At 40.1% G+C, this 26045-nt stretch overlaps 1 protein-coding gene and 1 long non-coding RNA gene across 6 annotated transcripts; one reads left to right on the top strand and one right to left on the bottom strand.

Annotated features, from left to right (window-relative positions):
- Window positions 1-529: 529 nt before the first annotated feature.
- On the bottom strand, window positions 530-8239 carry LOC146383142 (uncharacterized). 5 transcript variants are annotated; one of them, XR_014800728.1, is made up of 5 exons: window positions 7081-8239; window positions 6211-6325; window positions 2494-2545; window positions 1316-1459; window positions 530-1210 (listed from the first exon to the last, which is right to left on the bottom strand). It is a non-coding gene; the product is annotated as an uncharacterized LOC146383142 (long non-coding RNA). The 5 variants fall into 5 exon arrangements; XR_014800725.1 differs by having other exon boundaries at window positions 1316-2545; XR_014800727.1 differs by lacking the exon at window positions 2494-2545.
- A 161-nt stretch (window positions 8240-8400) lies between these two features.
- Window positions 8401-24953, top strand: pard6a (par-6 family cell polarity regulator alpha). Its single transcript, XM_084934319.1, has 6 exons — window positions 8401-8510; window positions 16029-16251; window positions 21552-21841; window positions 22122-22247; window positions 23125-23324; window positions 23640-24953. The coding sequence occupies exons 1-6, from the start codon at window positions 8433-8435 to the stop codon at window positions 23965-23967; spliced, it is 1245 nt and encodes a 414-aa protein (XP_084790445.1). The 5' UTR covers window positions 8401-8432; the 3' UTR covers window positions 23968-24953.
- The last annotated feature ends 1092 nt before the right edge of the window (window positions 24954-26045 follow it).

Here is a 26045-nt window from a genome sequence, read left to right as displayed (position 1 = left end):
TTCACTATCAGTGTAGGCTGAAGGAAAAAAGGAAGAGAGACATCATGCTCAGGACTGATTATGATACTTAGGATTTGACAGAATACATCTTTATTTACTTATAGGATGTGTTAATATCTGATAATATCTTACCTAATATTTATGCATAAATGTAGAAAAACATGAAAAACCTTGTTCATCTCAAAATATTTCATTTCAGTCAGTGCTCTGTATGCTACTATGATCTTGTAGTAGAATGTCCCAACTGCACACCTGCAATCAATGTTTATTTACAGTCCCTTCAACTTTTTTTTGCTTAACTCAGAGTTGTAACTTTTTTAGCTGCTTTCTGCTTCTGGATATTGAGTTGCATAATCCACCAAAACTAATACAATGTGATAACCTTGTGCACTCCAGTGAAACAGCTCAATGAGGTCCATGCCAATGTGCTCAAACAGGACCTCTATTAAAGGTAGTGCACAGACACAGAACAGACTTCCTTGGAACCTTAGTTCCTGGACCGGAGAGACATACAAATCTTAAATACATCTCAAAGCAGGATGAGTTTTTTTTAAAATACAGGAACACAGGCAGGCAGATATGCTGGAGAGAGACAGAAGTGCTGTACATGGAGAAAAACCATGGTGTACAATCTGGACTCATAACCAACAAAAGAAGCAAAACAAGCAAACAAATACATGACCACTTTTCAAATTCCACCTCTGTTGTTTAGTTGAGGTGTTGGTGCCCTCCAGAGGCCAGGAAATGTATCACTTGTACAGGTTTGATTTCAAACTGCATATCTGGTTTGTATATGTGCATGAGGAAAGAGGAAAAACGACTTTATCTTGACACAAAAATCTTGTCACACTGTTGATAATAATGTAATTTCAAGGCCTTATACACTGACATTAGTTTAAATAGAGCAAAACTGTATTTTCATCAAAGCTAGGGTCTCCACTTATTCTGTTTTTGATTACTTTATTATTCTTTAGAAATGTCAAAACACAGTTGGATTAGCATATAAGTAAAGACTGTGACAAATATTGCTACAGAATGGATAAATTATGCAAACCTTAAGCAATCACTGTCCAACAAAATGAATCTGTGATGACTTTTTGTGGTCTGGACTTCTTCTTCTTTGACTGGGTGCGTGGAGTTTAAATTAAGTGGATGAGAAAACCACAGACACTTCATAATCTAGGAAAAGTTGTTTCAAATGCCATCATAGCTGTCAAGAAAAAATAGACAAAGTATTGAAATGAGTATAAACTATATGGGTGACTGCCAACAAACTGCATTTTGAGGTTAACCAAAGTCTAAACAGTTATCATACATCAGGAACCTGCCTGACTCTCACTCCTTTAGGTCCTCCCCTTGATGAAACTGCATCCATCAGTTTTTGGGTCCAATGGTCAAGTTTAGCCATGAAGGTAGATTCAAAGCTTACAGTGGTTATTCTCTTGAACTCTTCTTTTATCTGTAGACAACACATACAGAAAAATTGCTGTAAGAAACGTTAACCATTATTACAAACAAATGTCAGGCTTCACAATTTAAACTTGCTTAAAACTGCAGACAGATAATCCACCACAGTTATAATTTAATATATTTTTTAAAATATTAAATAATGTTTATCTATGCGCAAATTGCTTACGTAAAGTCTTAAAGTCCTGGCATTCACATATTGTATGCCAGGATGCTACTGCCAAAATCATATCAACAATATTTCACAAAACTTGATGTGTTAAAAAAGTAATAATGATACATACAGCTCTTAAGATCAAGAACAAGACGCAGCTGTTTAAAATCATTTACAATGTAATATCATGTCTAGCAGGTATCCTTCTCACAGAAGTATTCACAGTTTGAAGGCTTCTAACTTTTAAACACACAAACAACAAAAAAGAGTCTGTGACTGAAATTAGATATAATTAAAAAGCAACGTTTTAATCGTGCTTTGCTCTCATAAGTATTATCCACTTCTATGCTGAAGTTCAGAATGACTATATACAGTGTTAAATATTAGCATTACTTACATGTGGTATGGTACATTTGTAACTTGAGCGTAACATCATAAACAAATCCACTACTGCTCATAACATTGCTTTAGTAGAACTGTTATTTGTAAAACAAATGTTACTTACCTTAAACATGCAACACATAGTTATCTACCTGATTTAATTAACTGCACCTTGAATTTCACTTTAAACCCATTAAAATTGGGATTTAATTTCAAATTAAATAAAAAATTAAGTTGATGGAGTTTCTCAAAATTATTCAGTCAACACAACCTAACAAAATAAAGTTTGCAATTTAGAAGATGTATCTTAATAAATTTTTCTCTTGCAGTAATGCATTTAATCAAGTGGTGGTAACAGGTGTGATGAGTGTAGAGACCAGATGGAGGATTCTCATGGATGGAGGATTCTCACAAGGAGGATTTTGCTGCAGCACCCTCTTTACAACTGAGTTCTGCTAGCTCCTGTGAGGAACTAATCACCAGCCACTTACACATTTTGCCCTAAAGTCCTTCTTCGTCATCTTCAGGGATTCCATGTTGTTACTGAAATGACAATATAAAAGTGACTGTGCCACAGATGGACCAGTCTATGACATTTTGGTATGTTGTGCTAAGATTAGCTGAGGTTGTAGCAGTATAAAATGTTTTTCACTACTATGTTCAAATATAATGGAACTTTTGTTGAATTCACACCTCACGTGCGGAAAACAGAAAGGAGGCGGGCTTGCTATTCTTGTTAACAACTGGTGGTGTAACCCTGTTCACATAACAATGAAAGAGCGGAGTTGTTGCCCTGACATTGAACCGTGCGCTCTCGAACTCAGGCCATGTTATTTGCCCAGGGAATTTACCCATGGTGGCTGTTTATGCTGCTCCCTCTGCTAGCCCCACAGCTGCATGTGACACTGTTCACTCTGCCATGGCCCAGTAACAGACTGCGCACCCGAGTGCCTTCATTCTATTTTGGGTGACTTCAACCACGTCAGCTTGGACAATAAATTGCCAGCTTTTTGCATTATTTCCTCAGGCATTAATAAAGTTTTCTGATTCTGATTCCAAAAAGATAAGTTTGCACATGCAGGGAAATTACTGTTACTACTATTTTAACACTGCTGTGTTAATGTTAATGGCCCTTCCGGGTCTCCTCTCTGCTCTCTCCTATCTTGTCCCTTTTGTCTTACTTCTCTCTATCACCTTTTCTATCCCTTTGAAGAAGTGAGACTCCATAAATGCTAAAGAGGTAAGTATTATTGCTCAGTTGTAGTGAATAGATAGAATAAACTGTAGAAAACTAAACAGAAGAAAGAAGAAGAAATAACAATTTAACATAAACCAGTGACACACTCCAGGGCCTGATCAACCCTGGCAGGGCCTCCTTGGATGAGGGTGTCTAGTGATAATGGCCGAAACACCCGATGAATCCAAGGTCCACTACTGACGATGTGTCCCAAATCTTAATATCTAATCTAGATCTGATCTCTAATCCCTAAACCTAACCAAGGAAAATTAGCCTGGGGAAAAGACCGAAAGTTGATGCACACAACGATGTGTGCTGCTGGTAAAGTTTCTGGGCTGCTTTTCCTCATAACAGCCATCCCTCAAGAGTCTCTCCATCTAAAGCAATGCATTATCAGGGACTGTAACATCTAGTCCTTTTTACTGAATTATAATACAAAGATGAAGAACTTTCACTAGGCTACTGCTTACATAGTAAAAGTAAATCACATCTTGTGAAGTTGCAGTTTCATTTTACATTGAAAAGTCTCAATTTCTGCTTCATTCAGAGTCGTAACATGAATCTACTTATTAAAAATGGAAAAATTTTCAAAATAAACAAAAAACAAAAACAATACAAAAAATAAAGCTCATTCTCATTTTGATTTGCATCAGTGATTTTTGAAGTATGGGCTGAAAGTCATCCAGATTTTTCCTTTTTTGAACAAACAGTAGGGTAAAGTAAAAGCAATCATAAAATCATCTGACGTAGGACAAGACACTGGTATGCAGATCCTATTGTGACTAGCAGTCAAGAGGCCTGAGTGACATCCCATTGTATGCTGGAATGTGTGCGCGTATGACCTCCACCCTGTATTGTTACACTGGAAACCAACCAGAAAACCACGTGACACAGATAAAAACCTGTTCTACAGCATCACCACCTGTCACACCTCAATACACAAAACGAACTTACCTTTGAAGCTGGGACATACCACACATATCAGACATACAAGAGCAGGACCTGCAGAAAAATGTGTGTGAGGTGTTGCTAAAAGCATGTCTTACTTCACTAAAGTATGCCAGATGTTATCTTTGGGGGAAAAAAGTTGTCTCCATAGTAAAGACGAATGTGAAGAAGAAAAAGGAAAAGCACTAACCATTAAACAGAAGAACACATTAAACTGAAACCCCTGAGGCTGAAGCACGAGAAGGAAAGAGTGGAGTAAAAAAGAGTTGTGTAATTGAGCGGAAAAAAAAAGCAATAAAATCAGAAGTGTTTGCAGGTCAGATTAGAAGTGTGTATTAGTAATCAGACAGGTTTCATGAGAGAAACATGGAAATGTAAAACTTAAAAGGAAAGAATAAAAATGAGCCACAAAGGAGAATACTTGTTACGTGGAATTAGGAAGAAAATGAAAAGCAGAGAGACATGAAATATGAAGGCATAAAGAAGAGCTTTGGATTAAGAGCAGTTGCAGGTCAGCTCACATAGCTGACATTCCTGATCACATGCACACTTTTATCTGGTTCAGTCTCACTCTGTCTCTCACTGAGCTCAGATTCATTAAACCTGACTCATCTGGTTTCCTGGGTGTGGCTGCAGGTTAATAGATGAAAAACGTGGCACACTATAAACACCTTTCTTCTTTATTTCCATTAGGGCCTAATGGGAATAAAGAATAAAAGTTTGTGTTCTGCGTCCTGATCAGCTGTAGACCATTGTGAATCAATCTCGTCTTCTGTACAGCACAGAATGCGTGCAGCTTGTCAAATTGACATAAATCTTCGATCACTAGCAGTGTGACTCTGAAGTGCTGTACTGTATGTTGGTAAGTTTTCTCCCCAACAAATAACAACAATGTTGATTCAGCGTTTTGCACCGCCAAAAGCACCTGCAGGTGCCTTTGGTTTCATTCTATAATACTGGACTTATTTTTCCACGAAGGTTTGAACTTTAAACAATAGAGGAAAGTGTGAAAATGTTCATGCTTGTCTGAGAAAAGTGTATAAAGTGTGTAGTGAGGGGTTTTACAGCTTTAAAACATCTATAATAATTGTAAAAAGTAAAGTTGGCTACTTTGCGAATTTCACCTATTGCAGGTTATTTTTGGAACGCAGCTCCCGCGATAAACGAGGGACCACTGTCTCCCAAAGCTTTTCAAGCTTTTGTACATAGACTACAGCATAAACCTTCTTGATACTTTCTTGTTTCCAAATTATTACCCCACTATTACCAACCACTCTATAATAGCAACTTCTACTTATATTTTTTGTCTGACTCAAACCTGGGACAAAAATCATGATCTTTTGGTGTTCACAGTTTTAGTTTTTAATACTCATGCTATCTCCTGTGGGGCATATATATTTATATGAACTACATAACCATGATATCCCTGCTTCAACAATCCTTCTGATCAACATGTTCCAACTATGACCCTTATTTGAATGACCCTAACTCATAGGCTAACATTAAAGCAAACCATAATGCTAAAGGAGTGGCAAGTTGGTGATGCACAGAAAACAAGAGAGGATTAGACATGTCTGTCCATCTCTCTGTCCACCTCTCTGTCCATCTCTCCATTCATCTCTCTGTCCACCTCTCTGTCCATCTCTCTGTCCTTCTGAGCATTTCTGAGGTGTGGGTTGTCCACTAAATGCACATGCCAAAGTGTCCATGAGCAAGACACCGAACCAAATTAAAGGCTAAAGGGCAAACAGTCTCTTATATAAGCAGGGGCCCTGCCATGATACACACACACAAACACACTGGCCTAACTGGCTGGAGGCTTCCCATGATGCACTGTGTGTTTATATACGGCTCTGAATCTCATCATTGGTTATTATTAATGGTTATTAATATATATAATTATTAATTAGTTACTCCCACCAAAGCAGATGAATAATTGCTATGCTGATTCATGTAATGAATTTTTCCATTGCATTTTGTTTAAGACTTTACTGATTAGACAAAGCTTTATATTAATACTCACCAGAATCCCACCAGGTCACCCGTTGCTTCAATTCACACTAGGGAGACATCGGCGAAGTGTCCTTACTGTAGCCTTTGCTGTCAAATAGCATTCTCATCTGGTCCTACTTGGCAATCTGGAGAGATGCAGTGATGTCAAAAGCAGAACTTTTTTTCTCCGCTAGGTTACCAAACACAGTGTACAAGATCTCACTAATGGCTTCAGCCTTAATTGAGCTAGTTTTGGTGATTTACATATATTGTAGTTACAGTCTTCTTCACTCACTATAATTCTTTATCCTGTCTTCACAGGTAGCCCTATCTGTTAAAAGAGAGCTTTTCCTTCCCACTGTTGCCAAAGTGCTTGCTCATAGGGGGTTATCTGATTGTTGGGATTTCTTTGTTTTCTCTGTATTATTGCAGGGTCTTTACCTTACAGTATAAAGGGCACTGAGGCAACTGCTGTTGTGATTTGCTTCTATATAATCAAAATTGGATTGAATCCTTGTTGAATCACAAATCAACTGTGATTAACCACATTTTTTTTGGAAAGATGAGTTCAGTTTCATTAGCCACAGCCAGGCCTGATTATTGACAGAATTTTTGACAGACAAAATCACTTAAATAGAACCTATCCAACAAAGTAAAATAGTCTAAAATTCTGCTTTAATCCAAGGAAACAGCTGAGAAACAAAGTCACTGACATCTATTAGTCTGAACAGGGGGTATGAAGCCACTGCTAAGGCGTGGGTAACTATGGTTACAGTTATTATCCACAAATGGAGAAAACTTGAACAATGGAGACACATGCTGGACTTTTTGGAAAGTTTGAGTCCTGTTAAATCTGATATAAAACTAACATAGCTTTTCATGAAAAGAACATCATACTAACAGATAAACATGGTGGTGTGGTAGTGTGATGGTCTGGGGCTGCTCTGCTGCTTCAGGGCCTGGATGACTTGATGTAATTGATGAAGCATGAATTCTGCTCTCTACCAGCAAATCCTGAAGGAGAATGTTCATCCACCAGTTCATGAACTGAAGCACAAGCACATTTGGGTTATGCAGCAGGACAATGATCCACATGCATTTAGTAGGTCCACCTCTGAATGGCTCAAAAAACCAATGATCAAATGAATTAAATCAGACTGAGATGCTTTTGACATGACCTCATGCTAGAAAACCATCCAATGTGGTTGAATTAAAACAATTCAACAAAAAAGAGGCCAAAACTCCTCCACAGCTATGTGAAAGACTCACTGCCAGTTACCACAAACACTTGATTGCAGTTCAGCTGCCAAGTGCAGCACACTCAGGTTTATGGGGGAATTACTGTTTTGCATGGGGTCAGGTAGGTCTGGATAGCCTTCTTTGATTGAAAATCATGAAATCATAATTTAAACATTGCATTTTGAATGTTCTCATCTTTGTCTGATAGTAAAATGTGTTTGGTGATCTGAAACATGTACCCAATATGCATAAAACTATGCATATTTATAAAGGGTGCAAATACTTTGTCACAGCACTGTACTATTGTGCTCTAACATTATATGGTTGCAACATAACTTATGGTTGTTACAGCTGGTTGTCTAATACCCTCTTTATTTCTGTCTTGGTGTTTCCACACTGGTTAAAAGTGCGTTGTTTGCACTAGTTGAGTTTTTCTCTGAAATATAACATTTTATATTCACCAGGCTATAAGTAAAAGTGATTTGACATTAGAACAGCGTATTATCCTTTCTGTCCTTGTGCCAGCAAAAGCAAAGAAGGAGTAATATGAATCTGTCCACTGGAGTATGGAGCAGCACACACACACACACACACACACACACACACACACACACACACACACACACACACAGAGAGAGAGAGAGAGAGAGAGAGAGAGTAATAGACAGGTCATGTTGTGTTTTCTTCTTCCAGTATCACGTCCCGCCCCCTGTGTTCATCAGGAGGAGGGGTGGGGAGCAGAAGGGCGGGTTTCGCTGGTACCTCAGATCTCATACTGGATTTACCGGACTGCACCTGTGAGGAGCCGGGTTTGTTTCTGTGCGTCGGGAGGAACGAAAGGAGGCCCCGCACCAGCACGGCAGCCAGGAGCCTGTCCGAGGACAACACCATTACCGCTGCAGCCCCTCAGCAGCTTTACGCTCGAGAGTAGAGGAGGGAGCTGCCAGGCTGTCAGACCTCCAGCGGATATTTTTACCCGCAGTGCCTCAGACAAGCAGCCGACCGAGGAGCACAATGTCCAGGCAACAGCAGCAGCAGCAGCAGCGGACTTCGTTCAGACTGTCGGACAACCTGGTGGAGGTCAAGAGCAAAGTAAGTGATGGGCTGCTGACTGATGCTGTTAGCGATGCAGGGTGTGCGTTATCAGGACCCCAGCCCTCCGCTCTTCTCATCCAGATCGTGATGTAACAAACACAAATATCTGGCCGCTGCAAATTCACGCGATATTTAGAAGAAACGAAATCCGACCGGGTTCAGCTGACAGCGGCCTGGCTGCTGCCGCCCGCAGCCCCCCCACCAACACCACCAACACATCGTGTCAGCCTGCTCAGCCTCGATAATCCCAGTCCTGTGTTTAACTCGATCTCTCTGTGTGTGTGTGTGGTGCCAAGCTGTTGTTGGCTTATTCTTTGGTGTTTACATTTTAGTTGTTTCTGAGGTTTAGCTTTTGTAATAAGAGAAATAATGAGAAATAAGCATACCGAACACATAAAATTACAGTGTGATTAGTCTGTAATAGTAAGTGCTTTCATGAAGATGAAAACCAAAATATTTTTTAGGTGAAGCTGTGTCTCAAATAAACTCAAATATTGGCAGCATTTTCAACGTACTTTTTATTGCTAATGTTTGAAGAGCCTGAAAAATAGTTTAAAGATAAAACCTTCCACAGGCCCTTCAGCCGCCTCGCACAGACTGTAGACTGGTTTCACATGAAGAATGTGGACCAGTCCACGTATAGAAATATGTAGACTGAGTCAGTGCTCAAACCCACGCAGTTTTTAGTAGGTAGGAGGGGGTGTGTCAGAAACACCTGTGGTTCTGTAGAAGTCTGTGTCCTGTGACGTGCTTAAAGTTAAAAAACACGAAGGGCAGTTTAGTAAATGAAGCTCCTGTTAGAGAATTCTGTGATTTCCTCTGCTTCACAGTCAGGTTTGTGCCGTGCTCATGACATCCGCCTGCAAACTGATAGCGCTAGGGAACATTTTTAGCTTTACAATGGGATTTACTAACCAGTGGGTCATGTCACAGTGGCAACGTTCATCTTTTATAAGCAAGTTGTGTTTCCCATGATTATCCAAAGGAATTGACACTAGAATGGGCAACATAGCCTCAAAATGATATCCATTTTTTAAGGAAATCCAATAATATGAATTTGATGATGTTCTAAATGAACATTTTATCAGAGAGTGCAGCTTGCAGACAGCAGCACTGATTAGTGCAAAAAAAGAGGGAGATTTTCCTTTTATTCCAGTGTGCTACTGTCAGTGATGACACATTATAGTGCAGTAAGAGTGACACAGCATTATATACAGTGACAAAGAGTGAGTCGAATGTAAGAACACTGCTTAACTCTTTAGCAGTAACTGAAGTAACTTAACAGTTCAGTAACGCGGGACGGTGTTATCACCTATTAGAATCAGTACATGGTTTGGTTCTTATACAACATCTTTCTCCTCAGTTTCATCATTTACAACAGTTTCTACTACTTGTCTCATTCACGCAGTCACACACACACATTCACCTAGTGCTTTTGTCTATCAGTCACACACTTACCCTCTGAAGAATGGATCAGTAACTTACCCACTGTCCAATCTATGCTCTTCCTGTCATTCAGTTCAGTTCAGTTGTATTTATATAGCACCAACTCACAACAACTGTCAGCTCAAGATGACAGTTGTGATTTGTCATTTGGTTGTATGGAGTATAACTAGCTGCTGGTCCAGTGATGATGGCTGAGTCATTTGTTTACTTTTGGGTCACACGTCACCAGCTGATCATATTTCCTGCTCAGATGCCTTCATAGCCTTGCTGTACTGGCTGCAACCGGTTTGTTGTTTACATTTTTAGTGGGAACAGTTTCGTGAATATTTTGCGCAGTCTTTCAGCTTTACTCTGTGCTTTGCCATACAACCAGAACTTTTTACACCAGAAATGAGCTGATGAACGACAGGGCTACAACTCCTGAGGACTTATTTCCATCATTCATTGCCTGATCTGGCCATTCAGGTTCATGAAGTGAGACGCTGTAGGAGAGGAAAGCAACCCGGTACGCTCCTGCATCTCCACCGCCTCCATACTCCACTACAGGGAACATAAGCTCATTGGGCAGTAAAATAGATGAACTCCAGCTATTGATGGGGAAAAACAGAGACTGCTCTAAATTGGCTGTTTTGTGTTTTATGGAAACTTGACTGAGTGGATCTATACTGGACTCTGTGGTGCAGTTGGTAGAACTCCAACTATTCAGAGCGGATTGCCACATGAAGTTCTCCGGCAAGACAAAGGTGGAGGTATCTGTTTTTCTGCTTACAGTGGCTGGTGTAATGATGTGACTGTTATTCAGCAATACTGCTCCCCTCATCTGGACTCAAATGCTCATCCCTTCAGTAATTTCTCCATCTCCCTAGAAACCTCTCTCCCTACTTGAAAGAGATGTAAACAAACTCAAAACAGAACACCCAGAAAGCAGCAGGACCAGGCTCAGTGTCTCCATCCACCCTGAAGCCCTGTGCTGATCAGAGACATGTCATGTGCCAGCCTGCTTCCACAGGACTTATCATTCCTGTTCCATTTTTTTAAAAAAGGGATCACAAACCGACCTGTTGCTCTGACCTCTGTAGTCATGAAGAGTTTGACCGTCTGGTACTATCACATCTAAAATCTATCACTGTCCCCCTCCTGGATCCCCTGCAGTTCGCCTACAGAGCCAACAGGTCAGTAGGTGATGCTGTTAACATGGCACTGCATCTGGACTCTGCAGGAATTTATGCTAGGCTACTTTTTGTGGACTTTGGTTGTGCTTTCAATATATTCATCCCTACTCTGCTTCAGGAAAAGCTCTCCCAGCTGAATGTGTCTGCTCCCACCTGCAGGTGGATCATTGACTTCCTGTCTTTCATTGCATCAGCACTGGTTCCCCTCAGGGCTCTGTCTTTACTTTTCTAATCTTCTTCTTGTATACCAACAGCTGCACCTCCAGACACCAGTCTGTAAACTCCCGAAGTTTGCAGATGACACCACCCTGTTGGGCTCATCTCATGTGGAGATGAGTCCGTCTATATGAGCGAGATTGACTGGTGACATTGTGCAGTGACAACAACCTGGAGTTTAAATGTTGTGAAAACAGTGGAGATGACAGTGGAAACCAGACACCCCTCCCAAACATCAGCCTCCTCATCAAGAAGACACAACAGAGAAAATACAACCTGCCAACGTCAGTGATGGTGCAGTTTTTCTCCATCAATGAATCTATTCTCACCTCCTCCATCACCATGCTGCTGCCAAGGACAAATGCAGACTGCAGCATGTCATTCCCTCCACTGAGAAGGTGATTGGCAGCAATCTGCCTCCCTACAAGACTTGTAGACCTCCAGGACCTCTAGGACACCTCCAGGACTCTATGAAGTGGGGGGTCGGCATGGATCTTGCTTGCCTGTCTCAAACTGTTTGTGACACTGCCCTTTGGAAGGAGGCTGTGGTCCTTTAGAAACAACATGTCATGGCATAAGAACAGTTTTACACAATGACACAGCAACAAATTCCTCTTTTGTACAAAGTTGCCAATAAAAAGGAACAGATATAAATACATTATATTGCCAAAAGTATTCACCCATCCAAATTATTGAATTCAGGTGTTCTAATCACTTTCATGGCCACAGGTGTATAAACTACAGAGATTTCTATGCTGAGCCTGGGACAGAATGGATGGAGAGCCAGTGCATAACATATTGTATTTTTCATTTGCACCTGTGTAAGAAAAAAAAATGAAGAAAATTTTTGCTATTGTCATCAGAAAAAACAGAAAGAGCAGGTTAAGCAGGTGATATGATCATGGTAATGGTATCAAATAATAATGTTGGATTGTGCTGACTGTTAAAAGCCAGCCTTGTAAAATAGACAGCTCTGTTTTCTTTGACCAGGGCTGATAGAACCAGGTGGTTGGTAGATTAGTTTTTACCTCCAACTCTAACAAGCTGAAGTTCAAAGATATAAAATTGTCCTGCATCCACTGCGATGCTAACTGGTGAAACACTCCAAACACTAATATTAGTTCTCCTCCTCCTCTGCCAGGGTCCCAGTACCCATCTGAACCGACCCCAGTGAGGCCTCTGTAGTCTGTCCTGCACTACCAGGATTCAGTTCAAAATAAAAAAGTCAAACTTCATGAAACCAACAAAATCATTCAATGCAAATGATTTATTGGCTCCAGAATGACAGAGTGCCATCTGTAAAGTTGCACAATTATCAACAGCAGCAGCCAGCAGAGAAAGCGCAGGTTGACTCTAAGTCGTCAGTGAATGCTGTGGACTGCAGGATCAGAGACCAGCTGACAAGGAGAGACAGGGTGAAGCAGCCTGAGGTAGCACGACCCGGAGAATCAGTCTATAGATGAGAAGTTCCAGTCAGTGGGGCACGCAAGGGAACAAGTGGTCAGATGCATTGTCACTGAGCACAGCCTCAGTTTTCCTTGGATCCCAGCTTTTTTTCTGCTCAATCCCATCCAGGAAATCATCTCCTTCTAATTTTCAAGCAATACAAAATGCTGCCACCAGAATACTTATGTTTTCTCCTAAGTGAGCTCATATTACTCCTGCTTTATACTCAACACCGGCTACTTATATACAGAGCACTAAATGGAAATGCAGCAATCTTTTATCTCAGAATGTGTTACTCGTGTGAGATTGGGGTGGGGATGGAGCCTTTCAGCCGGTGGCAAAAGAAATTTTGGATTTCTGAAGTCCCACTTTGACTTCATTTATCCAACTCTGTGGACTCATTCTTATTGTTTAATAACTTTCTTTATAATGTTTTCTTTCATGCTGTGTTTGAACTTGGCTTTATATTCCTGTTAACTCTGCTTCCATTTTCCATTCAATCGTGTTGTTATTATTCATAAGAACATGTGAGCACTTTATGCCAACACATATGTGAAAAGCACTTTAAAAATAACCTTATTGTTTTACTTAAACAAAGAGCACCAGTGTGACTCTTCTGTACCCCACTAATCCCTAAAACCTGATTACGGCCCTGAATGCAGCAACGTCAACATTTCCATATATCATATGACAGTACTGGTAAAGTAGCATGCCACCCTAGAGTCCAAGATACAGATGAATGCTCTGATAAAGCACACATTCTTCACACTGAGTACGCCCAGTATAGCTTTCAAGGCAAACATGCCAGTGAGAGGTCTAATACTCTGTGCTGTTAATTATAGAGCTAAAGGGAGACACAGTATTTGTGTTAATATCCACCGGAAGAAGCATAATGTTGGGAGACAAAACAAAGTCAGCGTGGATCTCATTGTGTAATTACTGTTTGAAAGTTTCTGTTATAATATACAGTTGGGACAAAAATTAAACTCCAGAGTTTGAGTTTTAGGTGATGTCTCAGTTTTAATTAAACAATTTTTAAACATTTCTGCTTTCGCCAGGCATCACTAGCCCCAAACAGCACACAAACAGTATGTGCCTTGTCAGTACATCATGCAAGTTGGAGATGTCACGATACAAGAAGACTGATAGAATGACATAATTTTTAAGATTTGTTACTACAGTACATAAAAATAACAAATATTCCATAATATTTGAAATATGTTTAAACTCCTGTACCAGTACTGTCCCTACAGTTCCCTGTGATTTTTCCTTGTTTGTGTTTCCATTCATGAAATGGGCACTGTACCTTTACATCCATATCAAAGGTGGTTACTGAGGATGGCTTTTATGAGGGGCTTGGATTTTAGCACTGAAATGAAACAAAATCTCAAGTTTTACTGTCGGTGTTCACGTTAGCCTTATCTATGTAGATTAATTTACTTCTATACTATACTAATATAAAGCACTTTGAGGCGATTGTTGTGTGGTTTGGTGCTATATAAATAAAATGGAATTGAATCGATAATTAGGAATGCATTAAGAGAAGTTAGGGACCCCTAACTTCCGAATGTACTTCCTCCATTAAGAGCCTCGGTGTTACTTTTGACAGTGCTTTTAAATTTGATAAACAAATCAGCTCCGTAGTCAAGGGATCTTTTTATCATCTATGGATTTTAGCTAAAGTCAAGTCCTACCTGTGCAGGAACGATCTAGAAAGGGTGGTCCATGCTTTTATTACTTCACGGCTGGACTACTGTAACTCCCTTTATGCTGGTTTAGATCGTTCCTGTCTGCATCGCCTCCAACTGGTGCAGAATGCTGCTGCTCGCATGCTGACCAGTTCCAAAAAGAGAGACCACATCACTCCGGTCCTCTGCTCTCTCCACTGGCTCCCAGTTGCTTTTAGGATTGATTTTAAAAATTTTACTGCTGGTTTTTAAGGTTCTTAACGGTACTGCACCTCCTTACCTGGCAGAGCTTCTTAGCATTTACCGCCCCAGGAGATCTTTGAGGTCAGCAGACCTGATGCTTTTAGATGTTCCCAGGTACAGATTAAAGACTAGGGGAGAGAGGGCTTTTGCTGTGGCTGCACCCAGACTGTGGAACAGTTTACCTCCTCACATCAGACTCTCCACAAGCCTAGGAACTTTTAAAACTGCTCTTAAAACTCACCTCTTCTCATTGGCTTTTAGCAAGGTTTAACTTATTGTTTTAACTTATTGTTTTATCAGTGAGGTGTTTTATGTACTTGTGTTTTATTGTATTTTATATTTGTATTTTATTGTACAGCACTTTGGTCAGCCTTGGTTGTTTTTAAATGTGCTTTATAAATAAACTTGACTTGACTTGAAGAGGATCCCCTTTTTGATTTAACGCAATGCAGTCGCTGCTACTGAGAGAGAAGCTACAGGAAATGGCGGTAAACAGGTCCAGATAAATAGAGAGGGTTGTGTCAGGAAGGGCATCCGGCATAATATCTTTGGTAAATAAAACATGCAGATGAACAAGAATGAGATTTCCATGTCAGATCAGTCAAACCCACAGCCTCCAGTGCTGTTGGCCATGAGGGTGCTGGTGGAAACTGTGCTTCTGCTGGCTGAAAACAAGGAGAAACAAAGGCAGGGTTGTGGAGGTGAACGCAGGGACTCTAAATGTAGGGACTATGACTGCTAAAGTGAGAGAGATGCTGATGTGATGGTGAGAAGAAAGTTAGATATAGTGTGCATGCAGGAGACCAGGTGAAAGGAACCCAGGCCAGGGGCATTGGAGGTGGATGCAAGCTGTTCTCTCAGAGTACAGATAGGAAGAGAATAGAGTGGGGGTCATGTTGAAGGAAGAGTTTGTGAACAGTGATCTGAAGTTGAAGAGTGTCAGACAGAATCATGACTCTGAAGCTGGAAATGAAACAGCTGATGTTGAATGTTGTCAGTGTGTATGCCCCACAGGTTGGATGTGAGGGAAGTGTCTAAAACTTTTCTAGATAAGTTTTAGTGACATCACACTTTTTCTATGCTTAGAGGTGACATCGTATCAAACTCTTAAGGACTACGGTCTTCAAGAATGAATCCCAAAGTATGTTAAATAGGCTCAACAGGTTTTGTTATACATTCCCAGTTAGTGGCTGTAGCAGTTAGCCACACTTAAAATGCTTAGTATTACATTTAGCTAAAATTGTAAACACAGATTGAGCCTCAATATTAAACATCATTTGATGTGTGTTTGTTGCCTTCTACAGTTTGATGCAGAATATCGTCGTTTTGCTCTGAAGAGAAATGGTCCAGGGGGCTTCAAGGAGTTCTACCGCCTCCTCCAAACGATTCATCACATCCCTGGTGTTGATGTGCTACTAGGATATGCAGATGTCCACGGGGACCTCCTTCCAATCAACAATGATGAAAATTACCACAAAGCCATTGCATCAGCCAATCCGCTGCTCCGCATTATTATAACCAAGAGAGGTAAGAGAAAAAATGAGGTAAAAATACATTTTTAGTTAATTAGGCTTGAAAAATTACTTTGCAAAGCAATCTAAATGACAGATCTCTTAAACATGTTATATGTCTTTCTACACATTGATCCTACAGTTATTTTAATGGCTTCCAAAGTATATTTCATGTCTTTTTAAAATGTTTTCGTCCCTCCAAGAGAATAACATCAATGATTAATTTACTAGTGGACGATCACATCCATCTGTCTATCCATTTTCTTCCGCTTATCTGGGGCCACGTTGTGGGGTCAGCAGCCTAAGCAGAGAAGCCCAGACCTCCCTGTCCGTAGCCACTTCCTCCAGCTTTTAATGGAGAACACCGAGGCGTTTCCAGGCCTGCCGTTACCCATCAGCTGCCTCTGAAGTCCCGTAAGCTAACCAAGCCCAACAGGACTCCTTCTTTAGCGTGTTGGCTCCCTTCACCTCGGTTATCCACTATCAAGTTCGGAGGTTACCACCATGACAGGCACCGGCCACCTTGCAGCTGCAGCTCAGTGCAGTAGCCTGTAGCCTCATGTGCAGCAGTGGAGGTGTTGCACATGGTCCATTCGGACTCAATGTCCTTAGCCTCCCTCGGAATGCTGTTGAAGCTCCACCTGAAGTGGGAGTTTAAGATCTCGTGGACCGGGGGCCTTTGCCAGGCATTCCCAGCACACCCTCGCTATACATGAACAATCCCATTGCTCTTATTTTTAATCGATCACTGCTTACCAGTTTTAAAGAATTTACAGAATCTGATAATTCTTGTCCGACAATTTAGGTCATGCACGCATTTTTCCTGAGCTTTTCCCGAGCTCACTTCACTGACTCCAGCTGGTTCTAAACAATTTATTCCAGTGCTGGCATTTAATCTGACTGCTTGTTAAATTTCATGTTAATTTTGAAATCATTTAATTGCTCAAAAGTACACTGAGGACTTATTTGTTACCCTTATGTGTCTGGATTTTACTTCACTGAATCGGCAGAGGTCACCAAGCTCAGTATTCCCACTGAGAATGGCAGCTTCTTCCAATTTTAAATCTCTTTTTAAAGTATACAAATCAAGAATTAGTGAAAAATTTGCACTTCCAAAGCTCTGAACATAACCCACAGTAATGTATCCAAGTTTAAAAAGAGAACCACCCTTGTGACACTGACAACTATGATGTCACTAACCAGTTAAACTGGCTTCGTAGCACACACCTCTGGTAGCACATACTTTGTGCCCAAGACATACCAAGAGTGAATAATTCAAGAAAGACAAAAATGTATCCTGTAATTTTACAGGTAAACTGTAATGTTAGTGAGCTTTATCGTTTACCCCTGAGACACTACATATGAAGCAGAAACACTTATTACACCTGCTGACAGTGGTGATGTTTATCCATCCATCATTATGGATTATGTGAGTGTTTTCTAATACACTGTACCATTGTTGTCTCCCAGTACACCTTTTCATGCTATGTCATAACTCAGGATGTGATGACATTAATGTGCTGCTTAGCAGGCTGCTAGAGATCAGAGTCCCAGACAGCTGCCAGCAAACCAGATCAGCTCTATGGTCTGGGGAACTAAAAAGGAAGAGAGCTCAGGAAAACAAGGCACTGGAAACACAGAGAGAGCAAACATGTGCATGTGCAATACGTTTGTTGAAATCTTATTGAGGAGGCTTGTATTTACTTTGTTTACTCTTTTAAACTCTGCAGTCCAGAAATGATAAAATCCTGTAAATCCTACTGAAAAATCTTAAACCCATGCATTGCATTAGGAGTAGTGGCGTCACTAGAAAGGATTAGGACTTGAGTAAGGCAGCTAAAATCTATTCCCACAATCACTTATCTTTCATTCCTGAAGTGTAATCCCATTTATTCACTGCATCCACATGATTGGCAAAATTTGCACAGCTGAAGGATAGAGCAACAGGAAGATTAAGTGGTGACGATAGTTTGTTTTTAACTAACCAGGTCTGTCTCAAATAAGTTCAGTAAGGATCTCACATTTTTATTAGTAGTCTTTGTAGCAGCTCTGTTGCTCACTAGTGTCACTTGTAAGTATTCAGTGAAATGTAAAAGACTTCTAAATGACTGAAGACGTCATCAAACCCTTTATGAAGGCAACAAAAAGTTCATTTTACACTGAAAACAGCAGATATGTGTTTCCTTTCCTACACGCTTCTCTCTCCACTTCAATTCCTCTTACTTGGCTACATTCATTTTGACCTTTACTACAGCTTGTCTTTGTGTGTTAGCACTGGTGTGCATTTGTGAGTATGTGTTTGTGAGTGAGGGATAGACAGGGGGATACCACAGGATAGAAACCCATCTGCTGCTTTAAGCCATTAGCCATGAGTGAGTTTATTTTACTTTTTGGAGCAAGATAATCTCACTCAGTTTATATGACTGATGTCTTTTGAGACTTCATCAGACATATCAGTTCCATGCAATGCCACTACTGTGTGTGTGTGTGTGTGTGTGTGTGTGTGTGTGTGTGTGTGTGTGTGTGTGTGTGTGTGTGTGTGTGTGTGTGTGTGTGTGAGAGAGAGAGAATTGTTGACTTGCACTTGTTGATTACCTTAACACATTAACACTGCAACAAAGTCTACATCGAGTAGACAACAAAGCAGTTATATGTATTTTAATCTGTAAAGTTCCATGTGAAGAATCAAAGTGACTACGGGCTTAGTAATACTGACAGAAGAGCAGTGTGTACATTTGTGCTGCTCCACCCTGAGTATGTTGCTGAGGTGATTTATGATAACTAAGAGACAAAATACCTTTTTTTCTTGAACGTCTGCCATCACAATTTTGCATCTGATAAACTAAAATGAGTCAAACTGGAAACTACTGATACAGCACAACTTGTAGCATGAGGATATGTTGTCTGTAACACGTGGCACAGTAATGTCATGTTGCACTGAGAGAAACACTAAGAAATGGAGCGGCAGTAAACAGACTAAGTAATCATGGTTGATGGGTTCAAAACACAAGAGTTTTGAAAAAAAAAGTGTGTTTTAACAAATACAATTTAAACAAAAATAACACAATAGATGCACCAGTTGTCTGATGCATTGTTTTAAATGTAAAACAGCGTCACAGTGATCACAAATTATACATTTTCAGACCTAATAGTCTGCTTTTAAATAGGAGGTGAAGTAACAAAGCCCTTACAGAATGACGCTCCCTCTTTGTCTGCACTGTGCACAGGCCTGTTGTTGTCCTGCACTGCATATGGCCATATGGCACCCCCTTGGGCTCCAGATGGTGGGCCACTACAGAGTGAGGTCACACTAGAAAGAAACATACAAATGCTCATGACAGCTGCAGATAACAGAAACATGGTACATTAGGGACAGATATATGGGGCACTAAGACACAGACACAGATTTACTCTTTACGGCCATCCTGAATACCATTTCTGAGCTCCAAAGCTTATGATAGTAGTAAGCAGCAAATATTTAAAGCTTTAGCCAGCAGAGAGGGGGAGGTTCATGTCTGATCTTATAGCTTTGATGTTGTCTGTCAATGTCACTCCACATACATGTTAGAGATCGTGGGTTCACTGTAATTTTGGCTATAGTGCGTGTTTTGTTGATTTAATTATGAGGTCATAGAGTGTTTTATAAAATGTGAAAAGTTGTGGAGATAAGCGAAGGCCCTGCAGCCAGAATGCCAAGACTACTGATTAATAAGTAAACCTGGCTGGGCTAAAATTTTGGCAGAAAACAGTCACACAGGTCGTTTATGCCTGCTGTTACCATCATTAGCGGTCACGCTAGAACTGGACTGAAAATCAGTATCAGTACCAACAGGTCGGATGGAGGGATGAATCCAAATTTGAAATTTTTGGTTCAAATTGTCACCAGTTTTTACTGTATGGGGCGGGTCAAAAAATAAACAAAGATGAGATTCAGTAAAAAATGTGCAAAGTAAAGCTAGCATGTCACAGATCTGCCATAAATATTTACAGTTATTTGAGACTGTGGTGGGGCAGTGATCATTCCTCACTGTTTCCTGTAGGAGCTGGTCTAACTGGGACACACTGGAATTTAACAACTTTATATGAGGTTTAGCACATGTTAACTATTTCTGAAAAAGACTATATTTTGTGTCCTTGTATATAACATACAAGAACACAAAATAATGATCAATACAGGTTGATCTATAGTGGTCCAAAAATAGCTTTTGCAAAATTAGAGGGATCTGATTGCATTATTTGTGCATTTAGAGAAGGCTTAACCATGTTTGTGTCTTTATGCTTTAGTCTGGCTTTGTATGCCTTGATAGGAAACATTATTTTTGTGCATTAACCATTAATGCTGCTTAATGCTGCTTCCTAATGACCTAATGTGTGCGTGCACGTGTACACACACATACACACACACACACACTGGCAGCCATACATTCCCATTAACCCTGTTTGACAGCTAATGTGCATCAGATGATGAGTTGTTTCTCCCTCTTCTCCATGCTTTTCTCTTTCCGTCATTCCGGTATAAGTTAAAAGATTTTATAGAACTGGGTAGAAGTTTTGAAAAATGTGAAAATTGTGAAAGTTTACATTTTTTGACATTTTAGTAGTTATTCTGCATGTTACAACTGCTATCTGTATCTGTAGTTCAGTTAGCTAAAATGGCTGGTTTTATTCCTGACAAAATATGGATACAGACAGAATGGAACTGTGGGAAAAAATGATCTGAAGCTAGTAGTAATATTGTGTTCATATCTGAGACTGACAGTACACACAAGAAAGCTCTGATCTTTTGAATGTAGAAATTTTGGAATGAAAAGTTCAACTATCCAATATCAAAGACTTGTGGAAATGAGCTTCTTCCGAAGGGTGGCTGGCCTCCCTTAGAGATCGGGTAAGTTCAGCCATCTGGGAGGGACTCAGAGTAGAGCAGCTGCTCCTCCACATTGAAAGGAGGTAGTTGAGGTGGTTCGGGCATCTAACAAAGATGCCTCCTGGGTGAGGTGTTCTGGGCATGTCCTACTGGGAAGAGGCCGCGGGGCAGACCCAGGACATGCTGGAGAGGTTATATCTCTCGGCTGGCCTCGGAGCACCCTGGTGTTCCCCTGGACAAGCTGGAGGAGGTGGCCAGGAAGAGGGAGGCTTCTCTTTTTAGGCTGCTGCCCCTGCGACCCAGCCCGAATAAGTGGAAGAAGATGGATGGACTTTATTTTTTCCAATTATGGTGTAAATAATACACCGTAACTGTAAAGTTTAACACTTTAAAAGAATCACAAATCAGCAAGTAGCCATTAACAGTCTCCATTCTTTTGTGTCTTCTTAAAGAGGATGAACCTATCATTTTTGGCACCAACTCCCTTCAGAGGCGTAGAAAGGGGCTGGGCTTAACGAGCCTGCGCGCCACTGGCTCAGGCTCCACCCACTCAAAGGGCAGATCTGGCCTCATGATTGGACCGCCAAAGAACTTCAGACAGATTTCTTCAATCATCGATGTGGACATTTTGCCTGAGACACATCGACGGGTACGACTTCACAAGCATGGCACTCAAAAACCACTTGGGTTCTACATACGTGACGGCGTGAGCGTGCGGGTGACACCGCAGGGCGTAGAGAAGGTAAGGTTTGTTACTTTGCTTTTACCCTGCTTACAAGACAGTATTCTACCTTTAATGCTGACAAAATTGATGAATTATTTCCCTGTAATTCACCAATGATGTACCAATTGTGCAGTTATGACTGGGCCGGTAAGATACCCCATCTCAAAATTTCTCTAAAAATATCAGCAAGTAGCACCTTCATGCAGACATAAAGATAAAAGTTATGAATATATTAATATCAGCTATAATAGCTAAAAGCTGTTGTCTCATATTTGTATCTTTCTTCTTGCTCCTGAAGGTTCCAGGGGTGTTCATATCTCGTCTTGTGCGTGGTGGGTTAGCAGAAAGCACTGGGCTGTTGGGTGTTAACGACGAGATCCTCGAGGTCAATGGCATCGATGTAGCAGGAAAATCTTTGGATCAGGTAAATGCCCTTCCAGGCTCAAAGAAAATTCAATATATACAGAAGAAGATTCAGAATTAACTTGATCAAGATTCAAGTGTGCTTCTTTTTCATGAACAGTAAATGTACTTTGCCCATAAATTACAACACAGTCGCACTTGATTGTGTGTGTCATTTTTTTTTCTTTATCCGTAGTGGATACAAGCTTACAAAGTAGCAGTTCAAAAACAGCTTAGGAAGTAAAAGTAGTAGTAATGATTAGACCAGTGTTTGTATGTATCAAAGTAATGGGGTGTTAAGTCACTCTATATGCACTCATTAGAGCATTTTAATGATAATCAATCAGGGCTGGACTGGTAATCTGGCATACTGGTAGGCCAACACACTTTTGGGCCAATGGGTCAATTGAAGCGCTGCTGCGCACTGGCTTTACAAGCACTGACAGCAGCCCATTCGTTCATTTTAATTACTGACAATGTATTGCCCAATCAAGTCTCTAAAAGCTACCGGGCCCTCCCATACTTACGCACACGCACCTTGTAGAATACAGTTTGGTAAAACGAATGGCTAATTTCACCATGGGCCACTCTTAATGGCTAAAGTTTAGCTTTTAACTGTCACATGTTTCAGTGGAGTGCAAAAAAGAAACTTTTGTGTTACAGCAACATGATAAAGAGTAAAAATAGTAAAGTCTACAATAAATAACAAATAAACTAACAAATAAAGTAAGACTGGCATAGTGTGGAGAAGAGTGGAGTGCAAATTGCACAATATTATATTCATAAAAAAAAAAAATTATATGTTATATACAACATGTACACTGTAAATCTAAGAAAAACAGCTGCATTTCTCATCGCATCATTTAAGCCCTATTTGACTATCTCATCTGTCATTTTAGGTCACAGACATGATGGTGGCAAATAGTCACAACCTTATTGTGACCGTAAAGCCAGCTAACCAGAGGAACAATGTTACGCATCGTAGGAGTAAAATCTCCGTAGGTAACTCGGGTTCTCTGGGCTCAGTTGGATCTACAGGCTCTGCCGTGTCACATGACTCACAAAGCCCCGCCTCTCTGAGCAATCCCATCACTGCAAGGTTTGTCATGCATATTATCGTTTTTTGGGCCTGCTTATGAACAGAAAGAATGGGGACTGTGGCAGCACTGGCATATATCATATCTGTTAAAGGCGAAAAAGAAAAAGAAGTTTGTGCTTAAACGTTTAATGAAATGAAACTTCATTGAAACTGTTGTTTTGAAATAATAATGAGAATCATGAATTTTAGAAAAATGCAGTCAAAGCTAGCTGAATTCTCAACTTTAGTCATAAGTTGCCAATAGGAATGGACACGTGCAGTTTATATTGCATTCACTTTTTTATTAATCATTTGGCATGTGTTTTGTTACCATAGCAACAGCATTGCTGAGGGTGACAGTGATGATGGTGGTGATGATGATGATGAAGGTGACCTCATTCTGGAGAATGACTGCCTGACACCCTACGACTCCCACCGGGTCACTAACAGCACCACTATGCCAGACAGAGACTCACTTAGCAATGGGCCACATAGCTACACCGTGGGTAGGCCCCTCCCACAGAGTGTCTCATTGCCCAGTAATGTCGGCGCATCCCTGAGAGACAGCGCCATGATGATCTCCAGCCACAACGGAAACTCCACCCACACAACTAGTAGCAGTGAGGAGAGCATGAGAGAAGATAGCAACGTAACAGCACTGTAACCACGACAGCACTGTTCCATTGAGGACTATGAATGTTAGCGCAACAGTGCTGAAACCATGGCAAATACAGGTGGCTGTGGTCCTGTTAGATAACAGACTTATAAAAGAGGAGGGAGCTGACGTATGAAGCACTGACAGGACCTCAGGAGGGACCATTCACAGTCTTCTGCTAGTTTACACTTTACCTCTTTCCCGCCTTGGTGGATTGTTGGCTTTTACTGTATGAAGGCATAGGAACACTGTATACGATGCAACGTATGGCTGAAGTTTTCAGCTTTGTCAGGTTCTATAAACAGTAATTATATCATTTTTTTAAAAATATTATATTATGGAAATGTTTAAATACCATAATGTATTAACAGATTAATATTGACCATTTAATTAAAAAAATTAAATAGTTATAAATCCTCTTGTAAAAGCCATAAGTCACTTTGATGTCAATGTATTTTAAAAAATGTCTTCAAACCTATAGTTGACTTTCATGTTTTATTTTTGCAGCACCACAACAACCAGTGCAAGTAGCACTACGTCACTTTGGCATCTCTAACTGTGAAACTTTGTGTCTGTGTAGTAATCTTAATGCTTAGTGTGGCAAACATGGCGGATACACATGAAAGCTTCATGAAATGAAGCAAAGTGATTAAAGTTGCTTTGGCATTTGGGTAACTGGGTCTTAGACTGCCGACATCTCAGAATTACAGGTAGTTCTGGCTCCGCTTCTCTCTCTGCTGTAACTTTGTCAAAAGCTTTTAATACTTCAGGAAAAGCACAGCAGTAAATGAACAAAGGTAACATGTATTTTAACCCAATACTACTTACTTTACATTGATTACATTTAAATAAAAGTTTACTGTGATTTAAAGCAGAAGCATCAGTAAGTCAGTCTGTTTTATGAGTGGTTCTGACAGTACCCATTGTCCACAGCTGAAAGTCTTCAAACCCCTGCAGCATTTGAAGAACACAAATAAAATCCTGTTTCCTCACAATGGGAGTTGAGATGTGATTTGCTAAAAGTATATTTATTACTCACCTCACCATTTACCGTTTGTGTCAATCTTTCCGAACTTCAAATTCCTACACAGCAAACTAGCAGGAGGAGACACCTCCAAGACACAAGACAAATTATTTAACACTTGTTGTTGCACTTATCAAATAGTGACCCAATTGTACTATAAAGCACCAAATTTTACCAAATGGAAATTTTATTGGTGAACAATTGGTTTAAAAAAAAAGTAACACCGAGGGGAATGTCATAATAATTTCTTGCAATTATTCTCATCACATGTGCACAACTGGCTGATTTAAAGTTTCACGTTTAATTGTTTTTTGTTGTTGTTGTTTTTTTTTTACTTTAAACTAAAACCAAAAGAAATGAAAACTTTTGTTCCCAATCATGTGTTACTGAAAAATGTGTGGCCGGTTGGTTGTCACATTGCTTGTTACTGGCACATTAGTGAGAACTGTAGAGTTGTGTTAATATCACACATTTGACCTGACAAACTTGTTGTTTTTTTTTTTTACTGGTGAATTTGTGGACCCAACATAAAACTTTGAGAGGAAGAAGTTTTATGTAATTGTCATGGGTCAGAGTAATTTTTCATATGGTTTTCCTTATTACATTACATGAGACATTAAATTTCAAAGGGACTACCTACATAAATGAAATAAATGATAGATCACAAAACATTAGCCATTAAAAAAATATGGACACTTATTAAAAAGGTGAAGTTAATTTGAGTCAGTTTTTTACTAGCAAACTAAAGCTAGTGGTAGCTAGGTAAATCTTTATAAAGAGGTGTGTAACAACAAACCCTGCTATGGGGTTGGTTGTTACACAGTGACAGAGTGCTAATTACTTTTTTTTGGTTAGGGTTAGAGACCCATTTTGAACCAGCATCTTAAGCTTTGATTTAATAAAATAATGATTATTGAACAATGTTTCAATGATCAACAATTCATGCAAGATTGAAAAGTGTGACAACCAACGCCAGTCTTCTAGGGTAATGACAATAATACAAAGAAAGGAGAAAACAAAAAACCAAAAAAAACAACTATCATATGAGCCCATATAAGCTGTG

Source organism: Perissodus microlepis, chromosome 7, assembly GCF_051167445.1.
Source record: "Perissodus microlepis isolate ML-2025 ecotype Zambia chromosome 7, ASM5116744v1, whole genome shotgun sequence".
Lineage (NCBI taxonomy): Eukaryota > Metazoa > Chordata > Actinopteri > Cichliformes > Cichlidae > Perissodus > Perissodus microlepis.
The sequence above is the reverse complement of the archived record's forward strand: the minus strand, read 5'-3'. Positions and strand labels throughout refer to the sequence as shown.